General features: G+C 39.9%; 1 protein-coding gene across 1 annotated transcript in view; it reads left to right on the plus strand.

Annotated features, from left to right (window-relative positions):
• Positions 1-20,049, plus strand: part of LOC126456703 (serpin B8-like) — a 118,189-nt gene that overhangs the window by 37,198 nt on the left and 60,942 nt on the right. The window contains exons 3-4 of the mRNA XM_050092439.1: positions 13,432-13,611; positions 18,326-18,533. Of these exons, the coding sequence (XP_049948396.1) occupies positions 13,432-13,611; positions 18,326-18,533 (388 nt within the window). The remainder of the gene's footprint in view (positions 1-13,431; positions 13,612-18,325; positions 18,534-20,049) is intronic.

Genomic DNA, 20,049 nt, shown 5'->3' on the forward strand with positions numbered 1-20,049 from the left:
GTTCTAATGGAAAGCAACTCTCAAAGAGCATTAGATGTATGTTAAGGAAAGCATTGTATTTATCATCTATGTTATCGGCACTATAAACATCCTGCCACTCTTGTTCCTTGACAAGGTTCAAAAAACTCTCTATTGCTGTTGGATTAACTTTCCTACGTAGTTCATAACAGCAATACTTCCAGTGTGTTACTTGTGTTTACTTTCTTATATAAACTGACATCACGTTAAGATTTCTAGTCACTGATGAAACATTCGAGTCGGTGGCCTTTGCAACAAGAACTGCGGAAAATACGTTAGTTATAATAAATTACATCGATTTTGAGATAGCACTTCTATAATATGAATAAGAAAGACCCAAAATCTTTCAGAAAACAAAAAGTGCAAAATAATTATGGAAAGAGGTGGACACGAATGTGCAGTAGCATTGAAACGATATCGCAACACTCAAGTTACAACACTACAAACATCAACTACAGGAGGCCTTCACCTGTCGACATTTAGTTTCCTATCATTTTACTTCAGCAATTCGTAGCCAGAATGACCCGTTTTCATGAGATCCCCTTATACTGATGTTTTGAAACAGCTTATGTATACATACCACATACTCTATGCTGAAGTTAACCTACCATACACGTAGCTTAACTCTGTGCAATATGGCGGCTCCGTTCTGCCTGAGGCGCGAAAAAGATGCCGCATCACGGTCCGCATTGTAGTGGAACGTCGAACTCCACGAAGGGACGTCACCAGTCCGTCGTAGACGTGCGTATTGACGTCCTGTGAGGAGAAGACCTAATTCTGCTTAACGTAGCACGAGTGCATCCCCCTCTCCTCCCTCCCATCACAGCAGTGCACACATACACTAGGTCTGAACAAAATAGCCATTTTACGTAGGTGGTACTGTATCACCTATCATGATTTCCATCGAGACTTAAGGGGAGTTAGAACGGAAAAAACTTGTTTTCACATTTTCGGATTTTTATCTCATTATGAAATTTGTAATTTTTCGAATAAAATGATATATCACTTATAAACTCACATGGGAAGTATTTTATTTTACTTTCTTAAATATAATCTACACCAGTTGAAAATGTTAAAATTTGTACATGCCTTACGTCACGCTCTAATAAAATCGGTAATATATATATATATATATATATATATATATATTACCGATTTTATATATATATATATATATATATATATATATATATATATATAAAACAAAGTCGGGTTTGTTACAACACTTATAACTCGAGATCTGCTGGACCAATTTTCATCGTTTTTGATTTGTTGGATTTGTCTCCGCCCCAAATAGCAGAATACATCTTAAAAATAATGAAAAATTGACGAATAAAAATTTTCATGGTTTTTGATTTGTTGGATTTGTCTCCACCTCGAATAGCAGAATACATCTTAAAAATAATGAAAAATTGACGAATACTTGAAAAATGCGTTATTTTCCCTAAAAGTTCTTTAGTTTCACAGCTGTCAAATTTTTTTGTCAAAATCTGTAAGTAATGATTGACATTTATGCATGCTTTGATAAACTATTTAAAATGGATGAATAAACCATTATGTGTATTTTTTTTAAAAAAAGATTGAAAAATATTACGCGTGCGTTCAGAAATGTGTAATGAATACTTAATCATTTCAATAAATGCTCATTTGTTTATTACATGTCAAACATTTGTTGTCCAATCCTGTCAAATACTGTAACAACTATTTATGTGTGCGTTCAGAAATTTATTTTGTGTAAAATGTCACGAAAGTTCAGGTAGGTACTGTTATATTTGTTTGTTTTAGACATTAATTTGTGTAAATTATTTATTAAATTAATTAAAGATTTATTCTACAGGTTAACAAAAGTGTAAATGTCTTTTCATAGGTTGTCTATGATTTTTCTTGATAAGCTATTGTCTATGTCTCGATTGTTTTATGTGGTTTTGTGCGAGTGCATATTCAGTATTACTATTAATAAAAATGCCGCGTCCTAGAAGATCTAATCTTTCCCAGCGGAGCCGTAATGCAATTAGGCAACGGAATACTTTTATATTTCTATCTATATTAATATTATTTTGTATCATTGTATTACGTTCATCAAAGCCTAAATTAGTTCAGCTAAAAGGTAACACGACATTCATTGACTGTTAGGCGGTACAGTTCGCCGGGTCAGCTAGTTTTTGATATAGAAGGCTGTGGATTGCTGTATTAAATTACGTTAAGGTTAAATAACGTGTTTGTATCGGTAGTACTGTCAGTATAGTATCCATTCATAGTATATACACGCGTTGTACGTCGAAGTGCTAACGTTTTGGCGAGGAAAAGTGACGAATAGATTGGTAAATCTCGGAAAAAGTAAAGTATGACGCCAAAACGAAGTGTTTTTTAAGAAATGTGGGTTTCATGGTAATAGATTCACGAATAAAGGGAAACATTTTGTTCAACATGTGGCGTGTGAAGTTACAGACAATGAAATGCAGGCAAACACGTCAGTATCTAGAGGAACATCCATTAGTCATAGTATGAAAGCTTTCACGACCGGATGACATATCTTCTGGTAAACCTTCCGGGATGTAAGGTCGTGGTCCATGAAACTCTTCAGCTCCTAACGTTTTGTTCAGAGCTGCGCTGGACATCTTCAGAGGGGTGTTTCTCCTCCGGTGAGTCAGTCGGCAAGACTCACCGGAGGAGAAACAGGCCTCTGAAGATGTCCAGCGCAGCTCTGGACGAAACGTTAGGAGCTGAAGAGTTTTATGGACCATGACCTTACATCTCGGAAGGTTTACCAGAAGAAACATCCATTAGTGCTTAAAAAATGGTTCAAATGGCTCTGAGCACTATGGAACTTAACATCTGAAGTCATCAGTCCCCTAGACTTAGAACTATTTAAACCTAACTAACCTAAGGACATCACACACATCCATGCCCGAGGCAGGATTCGAACTTGCGACTGTAGCAGCAGCCAGGTTCCGGACTGAAGCGTCTAGAACCGCTCGGTTCACAGCGGCCGGCTCATTAGTGCTTCGAAGATTAAAATAAAACGTTGTGATGCACAGTTTTCTCAAAACTAAAGTGATGTAAATGGTAGGTTAGGTTATATTCTGTTAGATCTACACGTCCTAACAGAGGTGTTAGGTGAATGTGTGTGTTGCAAAATATGTGGAGGGCCAGTTAGTTTACATGAAGACAGTGAGGTATCAAATGGACTAGCCAGGAAACGTGTCATTAATTGTACTAATTGCAAATATACTCATTGATTTTGGAATTCTGATAAGTGTAAAGATAATTATTTTAAAGTAAATGTTAGGTGGTTTTATGGATTGAGAGCTATTGGCAAAGGACACACTGCAGCAGAAACAATGTGCGCTATGATGAATATGCCATGCCCACCTTGTAAAATCGACAAGTATGCAGGATTTATTGGAGCTTCTGTGAAATCTGTTGGATGTGAGTCAATGAAGGGTGCTGCAAACGAAGCTGTTGAAATAAATGACGGTATGACTGACATACCAGTAGCTTTTGATGCCACTTGGCAGAAGTGCAGGTACAGTTCCAAAAATTCTGTTCTACGGTGACCAGTGTGGATACTGGAAAGGTAATAGATTCCAGATTTTAACCAAACATTGTTATAAGTGTAAATCAGGGAATGAAGAAGGACATATCTATGATAGAAATTATGAAGGAACAAATGGTACTGTAATATGGAGGCCTCTGCAGCTATTGATCTGTGAACGAAAGGGGAGTGTGTTACACTAAGTTCTTCAGTGATGGAGACTGAAAAGCATATAACACTGTAGCAGCCGCTAAGCCTTACAGTGAGATTATCACAAAAGTGGAATATGTTGCTCATGTCCAGGTTGAGGAAGTTGAAACAAAGATTGAGAGACAAGAAACTTTCTGATGGTAAAACCATAAGAGGCAGGCTGACAGACAAAATGATCGATGGACTACACAGTATTATGGGATGGCCATTAGAAATAATACTGAGGATTTGTTGAAAAGGAAGCAGGCAGTATGGGCTACCTTCTTCCTCATACTTTCAACTGATGAAAGACCAGTATACCACCTTTGCCCTCCTGCACCTGATTTATGGTGCAATTACCGCAATGCCCAGTACTTGTACAGTTCATACAGCCATAAACATTCCATCCCAGTAGCAGTCATGAATATCATAGAACCTATTTACTGAGACCTGGCAAATCCTGATTTACTGAAGAAGTGTTTGTATGGTCAGACCCAAAATCCCAATGAGTCGTCCAATAATCTTGTTGTTGTTGATGTGGTCTTCAGTCCTGAGACTGGTTTGATGCAGCTCTCCATGCTACTCTATCCTGTGCAAGCTTCTTCATCTCCAAGTACCTCCTGCAGCCTACATCCTTCTGAATCTGCTTAGTGTATTCATCTCTTGGTCTCCCCCTACGATTTTTACCCTCCACGCTGCCCTCCAATACTAAATTGGTGATCCCTCGATGCCTCGGAATATGTCCTACCAACCGATCCCTTCTTCTAGTCAAGTTGTGCCACAAGCTCCTCTTCTCCCCAATTCTATTCAATACCTCCTCATTAGTTATGTGATCTACCCATCTAATCTTCAGCATTCTTCTGTAGCACCACATTTCGAAAGCTTCTATTCTCTTCTTGTCTAAACTATTTATCGACCACGTTTCACTTCCATACATGGCTACACTCCATACAAATTCTTTCAGAAACGACTTCCTGACATTTAAATCTGTACTCGATGTTAACAAATTTTTCTTTTTCAGAAACGCTTTCCTTGCCATTGACGGTCTACATTTTATATCCTCTCTACTTCGACCATCATCAGCTATTTTGCTCCCCAAATAGCAAAACTACTTTACTACTTTAAGTGTCTCATATCCTAATCTAATTCCCTCAGCATCACCTGACTTAATTCGACTACACTCCATTATCCTCGTTTTGCTTTTGTTGATGTTCATCTTATATCCACCTTTCAAGACACTGTCCATTCCATTCAACTGCTCTTCCAAGTCCTTTGCTGTCTCTGACAGAATTACAATGTCATCGGCGAACCTCAAAGTTTTTATTTCTTCTCCATGGATTTTAACACCTACTCCGAATGTTCTTTTGTTTCCTTTACTGCTTTCTCAATATACAAATTGAATAACATCGGGGATAGGCTACAACCCTGTCTCACTCCCTTCCCAACCACTGCTTCCCTTTCATACCCCTCGACTCTTATAACTGCCATCTGCTTTCTGTACAAATTGTAAATAGCCTTTCACTCCCTGTATTTTACCCCTGCCACCTTCAGAATCTGAAAGAGAGTATTCCAGTCAACATTGTCAAAAGCTTTCTCTAAGTCCAGAAATGCTAGGAACATAGGTTTGCCTTTTCTTAATCTTTCTTCTAAGATAAGTCGTAGGGTCAGTATTGCCTCAAGTGTTCCAACATTTCTACAGAATCCAAACTTATCTTCCCCGAGGTCGGCTTCTACCAGTTTTTCCATTCCTCTGTAAAGTTTCGCGTTAGTACTTTGCAGCTGTGACTTATTAAACTGATAGTTCGGTAATTTTCACATCTGTCAACACCTGCGTTCTTTGGGATTGGAATTATTATATTCTTCTTGAAGTCTGAGGGTACTTCGCCTGTCTCATACATCTTGCTCAACAGATGGTACAGTTTTGTCAGGACTGGCTCTTCCAAGGCTGTCAGTAGTTCTAATGGAATGTTGTCTACTCCGGGGGCCTTTCTTATGTGGACTCATTTACCAAAAAATGTATTTGTTGGAATGCAGACACTGAAGTGGGGGGTTAGTGATGCTGTTATTGTTTTTAATGATGGGAACAATGTTAGTGTGAAAATACTACAGCATACGGGAATTAATCCAGGAGCAAATTGCATCAGAGAACTTGAACGGATGGACAAGGTTCGCATTGATAAAGTAGAGTATGCAGCACAATTGGCACTAAGGGGTCCAGAAAGAAAAAAGAAGAAAAAACTTGGAAAAAGATCAAGATGATGATATACAGTATGATGCGGGGTGCTTCTGAGTGATTAAAAATAAAAAATTAAGCATATATTAAGTGAGTTTCAGTCTTTTGGAACTTTAGAAACCGTTCCTGAAAATTTACATTTTCCCTAAATATCAGAAACCAATTCGAGTAGAGTATTCAAATTTTCAGGGAGTAATAACATACATATCCTCGGTTTACTGAACTAAAAGAAGAACATAATGTTCTGTATAAATAAAATTATTTAGGATAACGTACAAGAAAGTACACAAAATTTTAACTATGTAATTAAAAAATTGTATTTCCGAAAGCAGTTGCTGAAATGCAATTATTGTAATTCATTAGACTCGGAACATACACTTTAATGTCCTGTGAAAGTTTCATGTCAATGGCTACAGTGGTTCCAGAAATACAGGGAAGCCAAGTCACTAAATTCAACATTGTCGGTATAGGGCATTCCAACTCCCCTTACAACCTCTTCACTTTGTTACTTAACCTTTCAGTCGCGTAGCAGCTATCCAATAGCTACCTGCAGTTAAAGGCATTTCCGTTTCGTTTCCATTTCCTTGTTTGTCTGAATCTTTCCAAGTAAACGATACAACGGTTGCCTAAGTAAGACCGTAGCCGGTTATTTCCTCGTCCTTATCCAAATGAGTTACTATTCAGTTTTCCCTACCCAGTTATACATGTAACGTCGGATCCTAACGGAAGGGCTACGTTCCTTACAAATAACGTGCTTTTCTATGGACAACACCCAACCTTACCTCCCATTTGTAAAAAAAGATAAAGAACTATTCTTCGCGATGAAGGCTACATAGTATCAAAAAAGCGACGACAATATGATACTGATTTGCACTGCATTTTGTATCCTATCTACTTCCATAACTGTCAATTACTATGCAGCCCAAAAAGCAAAACTCATCGACTACTTCTAATGTCTCATTTTCTAAGTCTTGTTACTTATTTATGCGAGTCTTGCGGTCTGTAGGAAGAAAGGAAATTTCCTGTAGTATAGGAACATATTTTTTATTTTCCCATATCGACAGTATCAGTTATCATCAGTTACCAGTTCTCGTAGCAACCATGAGTATTATATTTTGACACTAACATTACTTATTATTCTTCTACGCCAGCTACTACCTACCCCCACCTCGACTTCATTCCTGACGGTATATTGACACCATATGTTCAATAATGCTGACAAGAATTTTCTACGATGTTCACAGTTATGCTTACAGATGACTCCATCATACTCAGTTCATATAGGCGGTTGGCGGAGTTGGTGAAGGAGGAAAGCCTCGCTCACTTTGTAGTGTCGTTCCCAGAACCGATCGCGGTCCTCTGGTTTGGAGCCGAGTGGAAGGCTTAAACTAGAGGCTCACACGATTCTGCGGAGATCTGGGGTGCAAATTGCTCGACCTCTGCTATCGGGTGGAGAAATGTAGGGTCCCCCTGAATAGCTCAGGAGTGCACTACACGCAGTAGGCAAAAAAATGGTTCAAACGGATCTGAGCACTATGGGACTTAACTTCTGAGGTCATCAGGCCCCAAGAACTTAGGACTACTTAAACCTAACTAACCTAAGGACGTCACACACATCCATGCCCGAGGCAGGATTCGAACCTTGGACCGTAGCGGCCGCGCGGTTCCAGACTGTAGCGCCTAGAACCGTTAGCAGTAGGCAAAACACAACAGGGAATGACAATATTAATTTCTTAAAAGTAAACTGCAGGAGCGTCTATAGAAGGGTCCCAGAACTGCTCTCATTAATAAACGGTCACAGTGCCCACATAGTACTAGGGACGGAAAGTTGGCTGAAACCAGATGTAAATAGTAATGAAATTCTAAACTCAGATTGGAATGTATACCGCAGAGGCAGGCTGGACAGTGAAGGGGGAGGCGTTTTTATAGCGATAAAAAGTGCAATAGTATCGAAGGAAACTGACGGAGATCCGAAATGTGAAATAATTTGGGCGAAGGTCACGGTTAAAGCAGGCTCGAACATGGTAATTGGATGTCTCTATAGGCCCTCTGGCTCAGGAGCTGTTGTGGCAGAGCACCTGATGGAAGCCAGCCAGGGTGGCCGAGCGGTTCTAGGCGCTACAGTCTGGAACCGCATGACCGCTACGGTCGCAGATTCGAATCCTGCCTCGGGCATGGATGTGTGTGATGTCCTTGGGTTAGTTAGGTTTAAGTAGTTCTAAGTTCTAGGGGACTGATGAACTCAGAAGTTAAGTTTCATAGTGCTCAGAGCTATTTGAACCATTTGAACCTGAAGGAAAATTTGGAAAATATTTCGAGTAGATTTCCCGACCATTTTGTAGTTCTGGGTGGAGATTTTAATTTACCAGATATAGACAGGGAGACTCAAACGTTTATAACTGGTGGCAGCGACAAAGAATCCAGTGAAATTTTTTTAAGTGCTTTATCTGAAAACTACCTTGAGCAGTTAAACAGAGAACCGACTCGAGGCGATATTATACCTTCGGGTGACAAACAGACACGAACTATTTGAAAGAGTTAACGCAGAACAGGTAATCAGCGATCATAAAGCGGTTACAGCACCGATGATTTCAACTATAAAAGGAAATATTAAAAAAAGTAGGAAGATTTTTCTGTTTAGCAAAAGTGACAAAACGCAGATTTCAGAGTACTTGTCGGCTCAACAAAAAGTTTTATCACAAGTACAGATAGTGTTGAGGATCAGTGGACAAAGTTCAAAACCATCGTACAATATGATTTCGATGAGTATGTGCCAAGCAAGATCGTAAGAGTTGGAAAAGAGCCACCGTGGTACAACAAACGAGTTATAAAACTGCTACGGAAGCAAAGGAAACTTCACAGTAAACATAAACATAGTCGAAGCCTTGCAGACAAACAAAAATTACACGAAGCGAAATGTAGTGTGAGGAGGGCTATGCGAGAGGCGTTCAATGAATTCGAAAGTAAAGTTCTATGTACTGACTTGGCAGAAAATCGTAAGAAATTTTGGTCTTTTGGCAAGGCGGTAGGTGGATCAAAACAAGATGTCCAGACACTCTGTGACCAAAATGGTATTGAAACAGAGGATGACAAACCAAAGGCCGAAATACTAAATGCCTTTTTCGAAAGCTGTTTCACAGAGGAAGACTGCACTGTAGTTCCTTCTCTAGATTGTCGCACAGATGACAAAATGGTAGATATCGAAATTGACAGAGGGATAGAAAAACGATTAAAATCGCTCAGAAGAGGAATGGCCGCTAGACCTGATGGGATACCAGTTCGATTTTACACAGAGTACGCGAAGGAACTTGCCTCCTTCTTGCAGCGGTGTACTGCAAGTCTCTAGAAGAGCGTAGCGTTCCAAAAGATTGGAAAAGGGCACAGGCCATCCCCGTTCTCAAGAAGGGACGTCGAACAGATGTGCAGAACTGTAGACCTATATCTCTAACGTTGATCAGTTGTAGAATTTTGTAACACGTATTTTGTTTCTGGAGACTAGAAATATACTCTGTAGGAATCAGCATGCGTTTCGAAAAAGATGATCGTGTGAGACCCAGCTCACGCTATTCGTCCACGAGACTCAGAGGGCCACAGACACGGGTTCCCAGGTAGATGTAGTGTTTCTTGACTTCCGCAAGGTGTTTTATACAGTTCCCCACAGTCGATTAATGAACACAGTAAGAGCATATGGACTATCAGACCAAATGTGTGATTGGATTGAAGAGTTCCTAGATAACAGAACGCAGCATGTCATTCTCAATGGAGAGAAGTCTTCCGAAGTAAGAGTGATTTCAGGTGTGCCGCAGAGGAGTGTCGTAGGACCGTTGCTATTCACAATATATATAAATGACCTTGTGGATAACATCGGAAGTCTACTGAGGCTTTTTGCCAATGATGCTGTAGTATATCGAGAAGTTGTAACAATGGAAAACTGTACTGAAATGCAGGAGGATCTGCATGAATTGACGCATGGTGTAGGGAATGGCAATTGAGTCTCAATGTAGACAAGTGTAATGCGCTGCGAATACATAGAAAGAAAGATCATTTATCATTTAGCTACAATATAGCAGGTCAGCAACTGGAAGCAGTTAATTCCATAAATTATCTGGGAGTAGGAATTAGGAGTGATTTAAAACGGAATGACCATATAAAATCAATCGTCAGTAAAGCAGATGCCAGACTGAGATTCATTGGAAGAATCCTAAGGAAATGTAATCCGAAAACAAAGGAAGTAGGTTACAGTACGGTTGTTCGCGCACTGCTTGAATGCTGCTCACCGGTGTGGGATCCGTACCAGATAGGGTTGATAGAAGATATAGAGAAGATCGAACGGAGAGCTGCGCACTTCGTTAAAGGATCATTTAGTAATCGCGAAAGCGTTACGAAGATGAGAGATAAACTCCAGTGGAAGACTCGGCAAGAGAGAACGCTCAGTAGCACGGTACGGGCTTTTGATGAAGTTCCGAGAACATACCTTCATCGTGGAATCAAGCGGTATGTTGCTCCCTCCTACGTATATCTGGCGAAGAGACCATCAGGATAAAATCAGGGAGATTAGAGCCCACTCAGAGGCATACCGACAATCTTTCTTTCCACGAACAATATGAGACTGGAATAGAAGGGAGGACCGATAGAGCTACTCAAGGTACCTTCTACGACACTTCGTCATGTGGCTTGCGGAGTATAGATGTAGATGTACATGTAGATCCGTAGGTGTGTTAGAGACGTCCTAATCCCAGAAACTACAAGGAGCGAAAGATTATATAAAACTTATACAGAAACTAAATGGTAACTTTAAGAATTGATGGGCATGAAATGAGAGCAGTAGCTGAAAATTGGTGCAACCTATCCACATTGTTATTCAGTCTGAGCACTGACAAGCAGTAAAGGGATCAAAAGAGCAGTTTGGAAAAGTGCTTGATGTTCAGTGAAAAGAAATAAAGACTTTGAGGTTTGACGACGACATTGCAATTCAGAGACGGTAAAATACTTGGAGTAACAGTTGAACAGTTGAAAGGATAGTTGTGAAAGGAGATAGTAAGATGAATATCAACAAACGCATGTAGGTATAACGGAATATAGTCGAACCAAATCAGGCGATGCTGAGTGAATTAAATTAGATAATGAGACATTAGAAGTAGTCGAAGAGTTTTACTGTTTGGGCAGTTTAATAACTGACGATTATCGAAGTGGAGAGGGTACAAAACGCAATAAAAATCAGTATCATTTTGTCATTTTTGTAATGCTATTTAGCCCTCATCGCGAAGAGATTTACAGTGTATTCGTTGGCACTTTACAAATGACCAGTTCGGCCTGTACCCATTTCATGCCTATTAAAAATGAAAATTTGTTGTTATAATATGATTTGTTTTATATGAGATGCATGTGAGTGAATAATATGTGCATCGAATTGTTTTGGAACGTAGGATCTCAGAATTTTAGCACAAACGTTTTCCGTGATACTTAGTGCATGTAACACTGTGCAAGATATTACCGTGGTTAACGAAATGGACTCGAATTTTGGTAGGAAACAGGCTCAGATCCCAGTGCAGGTACAAGAATCAGTCGAATGAAGATTTCGAGTGCTATCTTTTTCATGGCTGAGTTACGTTTCTGTTGAATTTTCAACGATTTTTAGCCTACCATCTGCCATTTGTAGGACCAACCTCACGTGGTTATCGGAAGGGTTGAGAATGTTTCCAGTCACCGATCGTCAGTAGTGTAGTAAAACGGTACTGGCCTTTGCTCTTAGAGATGTACACTACGTTACCTTTCTTTATGGTGAAGAATTTGCGGTACTCAATGACTCACATGATTGACGAATGTTATTCCCCTGAGTGTGCTGCTGCGACAGTAAAATTTGCAGGAGCATTGTTTCATAATGTTTTTATTGTTGTGTTTTCTGCTTTGGACTAAAATGTTCAGTTTTGGTGAATAACAAAATACAAATTTATGAAAAAAAGGTCTGTATCATAATTCCTATTTTTTTTCTACAATTTTAAATCGTACCTTTCCTCTATCTTATGAGTTGCTGTCTACAGAGCAGAGACCAGCGCATCGTGAATCGAAGAAGAAAAATCGAAATTATGCGATTGAAAAGATCTGAATCCTAATTTGGAAAGGCTTGGAGACCAGATGAAACGGGCAGTTAGTATACCGTGCCAATACAATACAGTTACGGACGTCATGATGAGTAATTTACGTAATTCTCAGAATCCAACGCGATAAGATGATAGGATATGTGGCTGCTCTCGTAATCTTGATATTTATTGACTAGTTGGTTGTGGTTAGACGTTAATATTACTTTCTTTCCAATCTCAGGGCTTGGTAGTTGTTAATTTTCTTTGCGAGAAGACGACACTATTTATTGTCTTTAAAATTCGTCGTAAAACAGGGTTCGTAGCGGAATTGAATCTTTCTCTCTTTAACATTGATGGATTAATCAATAAATAAAGACGATCATCTTTAAGTAAGCCCTGTCCAAATTAATTTTACACTCTTTGACGTAAGTTAAATTCACGCCAAGTTATTTTTGCAAGTTATTATAAACTCAATGTTCATTAACGCTGGAAGCCAAAGATGTTATGCCTATGTTAGCTTCCGTTCGATTTGATGAAAAAATCACGATCGCTGCGCTACGTTGCGTAATGTAGCGATCAAGAATAATTAAAGTTCTCAAGGTTTCAACTTTCAGTTAATTCCTATCCACTGAAACTCCCTATCTCACTTGTTGAATTCACTGAAAAGTTAATTCTCATTTTTTAATAATATAACTTTTCCCTTTCACAAAGATACTTACTTTCAGAGAAGGTGGGAAGTACTTCTGAAATTAAAGTTTTGATTATCACCCTATATATTTTCAGAATTAAAAATCATGAAGCCGCGCGGAGTGGCCGCGCGGTTTGAGGCATTATGTCACGGACTGCGCTGCCCCTCCCGCCGGAGGTTCGAGTCCTCCCTAGGGCATGGGTGTGTGTATTGTTCTTAGCATAAGTTGTGTGGAAGTCTAGGGAACGAAGACCTAAGCAGTTTGGTCCCTTATGAATTCACACACATTTGAACATTTTCTGAAAAATCATAAGCACTCACACGAGCTAACACAAAACAGACAACATGAGACAAGATGAGCTTAGACAAAATGAGAGACACTATTGTCTCGACTATTTATAGACTTACACAAAAAAAGTTGACTTAATTATAACCTCGTGCTCCTGAAAGTTCTTAGTACACTAGTTATTCAATTGAAATGGTAATTCTTAAATAATTCACAGTTACACAAAAATATTACCGAAGTTATTTATAATCATGACTTACGGCCATATCGGTTGAATGAGCCACCCCAAGACGCAGGCAGGCAGTGTATTTCATGTTCACGACTATAGATATTAGTACATTAATTTACAGTATTTATTTATATTTTCTCTGGTTTCATGAAGATCTGATCACTTTCTTTCAGGTAATAGGACAAGAACTAGGAAATATATTCTTCTCGCCGATAAGTATACATTTAGCTCTCATTTTGGTGTTCCTTGGAGCAGGCGGTGAAACTTACAAAGAGCTTTTGAAAGGCTTACACTTGCTGGATGAGAAGCAGCTGGTTGCGGAAGGAGCATATGCAATGATGAAAAGCCTTGTGGTAAGTACAGAATTTTCAAAAAATTAACCCATAACATTTTACGTGCTTGGGAAGAGTTTTTTTTTCCTATTATTAGAAGGTGACACGCTACTTATACAAAACTCTTCTGGACTGATGAGTGTCAGAATCATCTCAAAAGTAAGATGTATTAAGGAAAAGCATGCTCACGTAGTTTAACTGAACTTAATAGAAATATCTAAACTAACGCTACGGCATATGTTCCTGCATGTAACACATACTCTTTAGTTTTAGCTTCTATATTTTTTTCAATATAAGTTGGATACATTTTGAATAAGGATGGACATAGATGCAGCAAAAGTTTGTGGTGGCAGATGTTCCAGTGAGGTCATTGGAAGGCGTATCCATGGAAAGGCTCTCGATATGAGAGAGGAAGTTTAACGCAGATGTTCTTTAATTGTCAAAAATTTATATTTTAGTAACACATTTACTATTTCCAGAGGAAAAAAGCTAGAAAGTTCAATGTAGTGTCTTATTACACTATTAGTACGCTGGATATAGATGTAGTATGTGTTTGGGTCTTCAATGCGAAGACTGGTGTGATGCAGCTCTCCATGATACTTTATTCTGGGAAAGCCCCTTTATCTCTTAATAACTGATGCAACCTACATCTTTTGGAACCTCCTTACTTCATTCATCTCTTGGTTTCCCTCTACAATTTTTGCCACCCATACTTCCATCCAGTACCAAATTTTTGATCCCTTGATGTCTCAGAATGTGTCCTATCAACCGATCCCTTCTTTTAGCCATGTTGTGCCACAAATTACTTTTCTCCCCATTTCTATTCAGTACCTCCTCATTAGTCACGCCGCCCGCTGTGGCCGAGCGGTTCTAGGCGCTTCAGTCGGGAACCGCGCTGCTCCTGCGGTCGCAGGTTCGAATCCTGCCTCGGGCATGGATATGTGTGATGTCAAAAAAAAAAAAAAAAAAAGGTTCAAATGGCTCTGAGCACTATGGGACTTAACTTCTGAGGTCATCAGTCCCCTAGAACTTAGAACTACTTAAACCTAACTAACCTAAGGACACCACACATCCATGCCCGAGGCAGGATTCGAACCTGTGATCGTTCCAGACTCTTCCAGACCGTAGCGCCTAGAACCGCTCGGCCACTTCGGTCGGCTGTGTGTGATGTCCTTAGGTTAGTTAGGTTTCAAGTAGTTCTAAGTCTAGGGAACTGATGACCTCAGATATTAAGTCCTATAGCGCTTAGAGCCATCTGAACCATCATTAGTTACGTGATCTATCTAGTCTAACCTTCATCATTCTTCTGCAGCACCAAAACTTCTATTATCCTTTTGTTTGAACTGTTTACTGTCAACGTTTTACTTTCATACAAGATTACACTTCAGACAAACACATTCAGAAAAGACTTCCTAACGCTTAAATCTATTTTGATGTTAACGAGTTTCTCTTCTCCAGAAATGATTTTCTTGCCGTTGTCATCCTATATTTTGTATTCTCAGTACTTCGGCCATCATCAGTTATTTTGCTGCCCAAATAACAAAACTCATCTACTAATTTAAGTGTCTCATTTCCTAATCTAATTCCCTCAGCATCAAATGATTTAATTCAAACTTGATTTCATTCAAATACATCCCATGATCTTTGTTTTGCTTTTGTTGATGCTCATCTTATATCCTCGTTTCAAGACACTGTTCATTCTGTTCAATTGCTTTTCCAAGTCTTTTGCTATCTTTGCAGAATTACGACGTTAGTTTTTATTTCATCGCACTTAACGTTGATTCCTTCTCCAAATTTCTCTGCGGTTACCTTTAATGCTTGCTCAATGTACAGATTGAATAAAATTAGGGACAGGTTACAACCCTGCCTCACTCCCATCTCAACCACTGCTTCATGTTCGTGCTTCTCGACATCTACACTACTGGCCATTAAAATTGCTACACCACGAAGAAGACGTGTTACAGACGCGAAATTTAACCGACAGGAAGAAGATCCTGTGATATGCAAATGATTAGCTTTTCGGAGCATTCACACAAGGTTGGCGCCGGTGGCGACACCTACAACGTGTTGACATGAGGAAATTTTTCAACTGATCTGTCATACACAAACAGCTGTTGACCGGCGTTGTCTGGTGAAACGTTGTTGTGACGCCTCGTGTAAGGAGGAGAAATGCGTACCATCACGTTTCCGGCTTCAATAAAGGTCAGATTGTAGCCTATCGCGATTGCGGTTTATCGTATCGCGACATTGCTGCTCGCGTTGGTCGAGAACCAATGACTGTTAGCAGAATATGGAATCAGGAGGGTAATACGGAACGCCGTGCTGGATCCCAACGGCCTCGTATCACTAGAAGTCGAGATGACAGGCATCTTATCCGCATAGCTGTTACGGATCGTGCAGCCACCTCTCGATCTCCGAGTCAACAGATGGGGACGTTTGCAAGACAACAACCATCTGCACGAACAGTTCGACGACGTTAGCAGCAGCATGCACTATAAGCTCGGAGACCATGGCTGCGGTTACCCTTGACGCTGAATGACAGGAGCGCCTGCGATGGTGCACTCAACGACGAACCTGGGTGCACGAATGGCAAAACGTCTTTTTTTCGGATGAATCCAGGTTCTGTTTACAGCATCATGATGGTCGCATCGGTGTTTGGAGACATCGCGGTGAACGCACATTGGACACGTGTATTCGTCATCGCCATACTGGCGTATCACCCGGCGTGATGGTATGGGGTGCCATTGGTTACACGTCCATTTTGAACAGTGGACGTTACATTTCAGACGTGTTACGACCCCTTCATTCTATCCTTGCGAAACCCTATATTTCAGCAGGAAAATGCACGACCGTATTTTGCAGGTCCTGTACGGGCCTTTCTGGATACAGAAAACGTTCGACTGCTGCCCTGGCCAGCACATTCTCCAGATCTCTCACCAATTGAAAACGTCTGGTCAATGGTGGCCGATCAACTGGCTCGTCCCAATACGCCAGTCACTACTCTTGATGAACTGTGGTATCGTGTTGAAGCTGCATGGGCAGCTGTTCGTGTACACGCCATCCAAGCTCTGCTTGACTCAATGCCCAGGCGTATCAAGGGCGTTATTACGGCCAGAGGTGGTTGTTCCAGGTACTGATTTCTCAGGATCTATGCACCCAAATTGCGTGAAAATGTAATCACATGTCAGTTCTAGTAGAATATATTTGTCCAATGAATACCCGTTTATCATCTGCATTTCTTCTTGGTGTAGCAAATTTAATGGCCAGTAGTGTATAACGGCCGTCTGGTTTCTGTTCTAGTTATAAATAGCCTTTTGCTCCCTGTATTTTATCCCTGCTACACTTCTGTTCATCCGCGGTGTGGGGTAGCATCTTTGGCTACTGACCAGATCGTCCTGGATCCCGGTATCGAGCCTCGCAACAGCTTAATTTGTGAATAAAAATCAATAGCAAATGCGGAGGAAAACTTCCGGCATAAGAAGTCACCCTCATTCTGCCGAGAGCCTTGTCAAAGAGGACAGAGGATGGGGGAGATGTTCAGGGCACTCTGTTGTGCTTGGGGTGGGAAACTGCCCACAAAAGGCGGAAGAATCGGCAATGATCAACGGCGTGAGGATGCAGAAGACATCGGGATCCGCTGCTTTAAAGGCACATGATGTGTATCCACAGAAAATGTTGCCTGTAATTGAAAAAGTGTCATAATGATTTCTCCATTGGCAAAAAGATACCAGAGTAGTTACCCATTCGGTTCTCTGGGAGTGGTCTGTCAAAGTGGAGGTGACCATGAGAAAAGCGTTTGGTAACCAACGAAAGTGTAACATTCTACGAGTTCCTCCACATACAATAAGAAAACATTATAATTTTGAAGTAGAAGGATTTATAAATTTGCCTCGAAAGCCCAGTTAATAGCTATATGTTACAACTTTACAATTATCGAGCAATGTATTTCATTGGGAAGCTAATGTCCGCCCCGATAGCTGAATGGTCAGCGTGACGGACTGCCGTCCTAAGGGGCTGGGTCGGGGATTTTCTGCGCTCAGGGACTGGCTGTTGTTTTGTCTTCGTCATCATTTCATCCCCATCTGGCGCGCAGGTCGCCCAATGTGGCGAAGAATGTAATAAGACCTGCACCAAGGCGGCTGGACCTGCCCCGTAAGGGGCCTCCCGGCCAATGACGTCAATCGCAAATTTGCATTGCCACTGTATGGCTATCAGGCCAGAACCATAAAAAGGATAAGCTGTTTGACTTGCATTGGGCAGGATGGTGGACCAAACACTTGTCCGGCTTTCTAGGAACAGCTTTCCTGTTGTTTTCCTAAATCTCTTACACGAAAATGCCCTTGAAAAGGAAACGGATTGTTTCCTTCCTCGTTCTTCGCCAATCCAGTCTTGGGCCCTGTCTCTAAAGACTTCATTGGCAACTAGATACTAAACTCAAGTCCTCCTTCAATCCTTCTGCGAAAAATGTTTCTTGTAATCTCAGCCGAATGAAATGAAATATTGGAATGGTCTCAGATAAAGAAACTATGTAATATTTAAATTCGATCTTTCATTTCTTAGCTCCAGTACAGATTTTAAAGAAACAACACAAATATGTTAGATCTAGCTACAACAAGGCATCTTATCAGTATTCCACTTAGTTTTTGGTCTAGGATGGTGTGTGTCAGCTGTCAGAGAAAGAACTGTTGCTGTAAATGAAATATTTGTTTCTAATATGGATGTAATTTTGTTGCAGGAATCAACAGACGTCACACTTGAAACGGCGAACGCGATGTTTTTGCAAGAAAATTTTCAGATCAAGGAAGAGTATAAGAATTCTGTGATAAAGCTTCTTGCAGACGTTGAAGAAGTTAATTTTTCACAGAGTGAAATAGCGAGGAAGATAATAAACGATTGGGTAGACAAAAAAACGCATCACAAGATTAACAGTATTATCCCTACTGGTAAGAAATTTAGCCTAATGCTGCTGTTTCATCACAGTGATTTACGATCGCAAACATTACCAGTATCCTGAGTATGATGATTTGGTGACTTACTATCTGTCTGGTGGAATAATTAAGAAGCAAAAAAACTGTTTCAAAAAGGAGTGCAGAATTCTCATGAGGTTGATACAACTTAAACCTAACATTACTGTTGTTTTGAAATTAATTAGGAAGCAACAAGATAAAATATGTGATCAGTGGGTCCGTATAGATGTGAAGAACGCAGGACACTCTGAAATATTTTGGAGTAATATTATTAGTTACCTTATCCTAGCGTATTACTTTCTGTGGGTTGAAAACATACCTCTGCGTGAAAGAAATGCTACTTGTTGAAAAGCGAAATATGTTCCTGTGTCTGTGAAGAAGATTATTACTGAGAAAACAAATCGATTCTTTATGATTTGAAGGTTGGTTTTTTGAAAAGAAAACTATTCATTTGAAGAAATTAACGTGGAAAACCACTAACCGATGTATTCACATGTAACTCTTAGATAAACCTCCATATTCCTGGATAATAAATAATGATTTGGGTCGGAGGTGGTTTAAGCGGGTAAGCGGGGCGTGACGAGGGAGGGGAGAGAAGAGGGTAAACGGAAGAGGACAGTAATCACGGAAAGTAAAAGTAACGTTCTACATCCCATCAATGACAATGTCATTAGAGACAGTTCACATGATGGGATGTGAAAACTGTAAGGACGGGAATGGCCATATTATACTTCAGTTAACATATACCTTACTCTGTTTAGAAAAGGCACGGGAAAGCCTGAATTGGAATAAATAGCCGTGGAAGATCATTCATATTTTATAGCACGCAGACTTCGTGACTCTTAGCGGACAAAAACCTTGTTCCTGAAAGACATGACAACTTTGCGTCTGTACATATAAATGAAATGAAAGGTTGTACACTTATTATTTGTTGCTCTTGAGCCCAAAAGTGCGAGTACTCAAATGCTGAAATAACGCTGAATACAAAGCTAGTTTTAATTGTTCTTGAGGGTTCTAGAATTTGTGTTTGGTGTTTTTGATATTTCAGTACACTGATATCTAGGGGCCAACTATACGCATTTGTTGCAATTACCTTTGATAATTAGTCACTCAGTAATCAATAATCAAAACTGTGCAGGCAGGAATTGTATTTTCGGTGAATAAAAATTAAAAATTGTTCACGATGCAGTGGAGTTTTTGGGTTAAATAAAAAAGAGTTCATTGTACTCTCTTTAATATTGAATTAATGTAACTACTGTGCCAAAAGCTCTAAAATAAAATAAAAGTGGAGCAGTATACTATGTTAACAAACGTCTAAATTCTGGCATAATTTTGGAAATACTTTAAAGTTCAGCAGTTTATTTTTAACATTAAAGGTCCGCATTAGCTAACCAGTCAAAACGAAATAATCGTGGAAATTACTTTAGAGTTCTAAACTGTTCATCTAATTTAAATTATCTAAGCTCACATGCTAACTAACTCGCCGAAATAT

Source organism: Schistocerca serialis, chromosome 2 (genome assembly GCF_023864345.2).
Source record: "Schistocerca serialis cubense isolate TAMUIC-IGC-003099 chromosome 2, iqSchSeri2.2, whole genome shotgun sequence".
NCBI lineage: Eukaryota > Metazoa > Arthropoda > Insecta > Orthoptera > Acrididae > Schistocerca > Schistocerca serialis.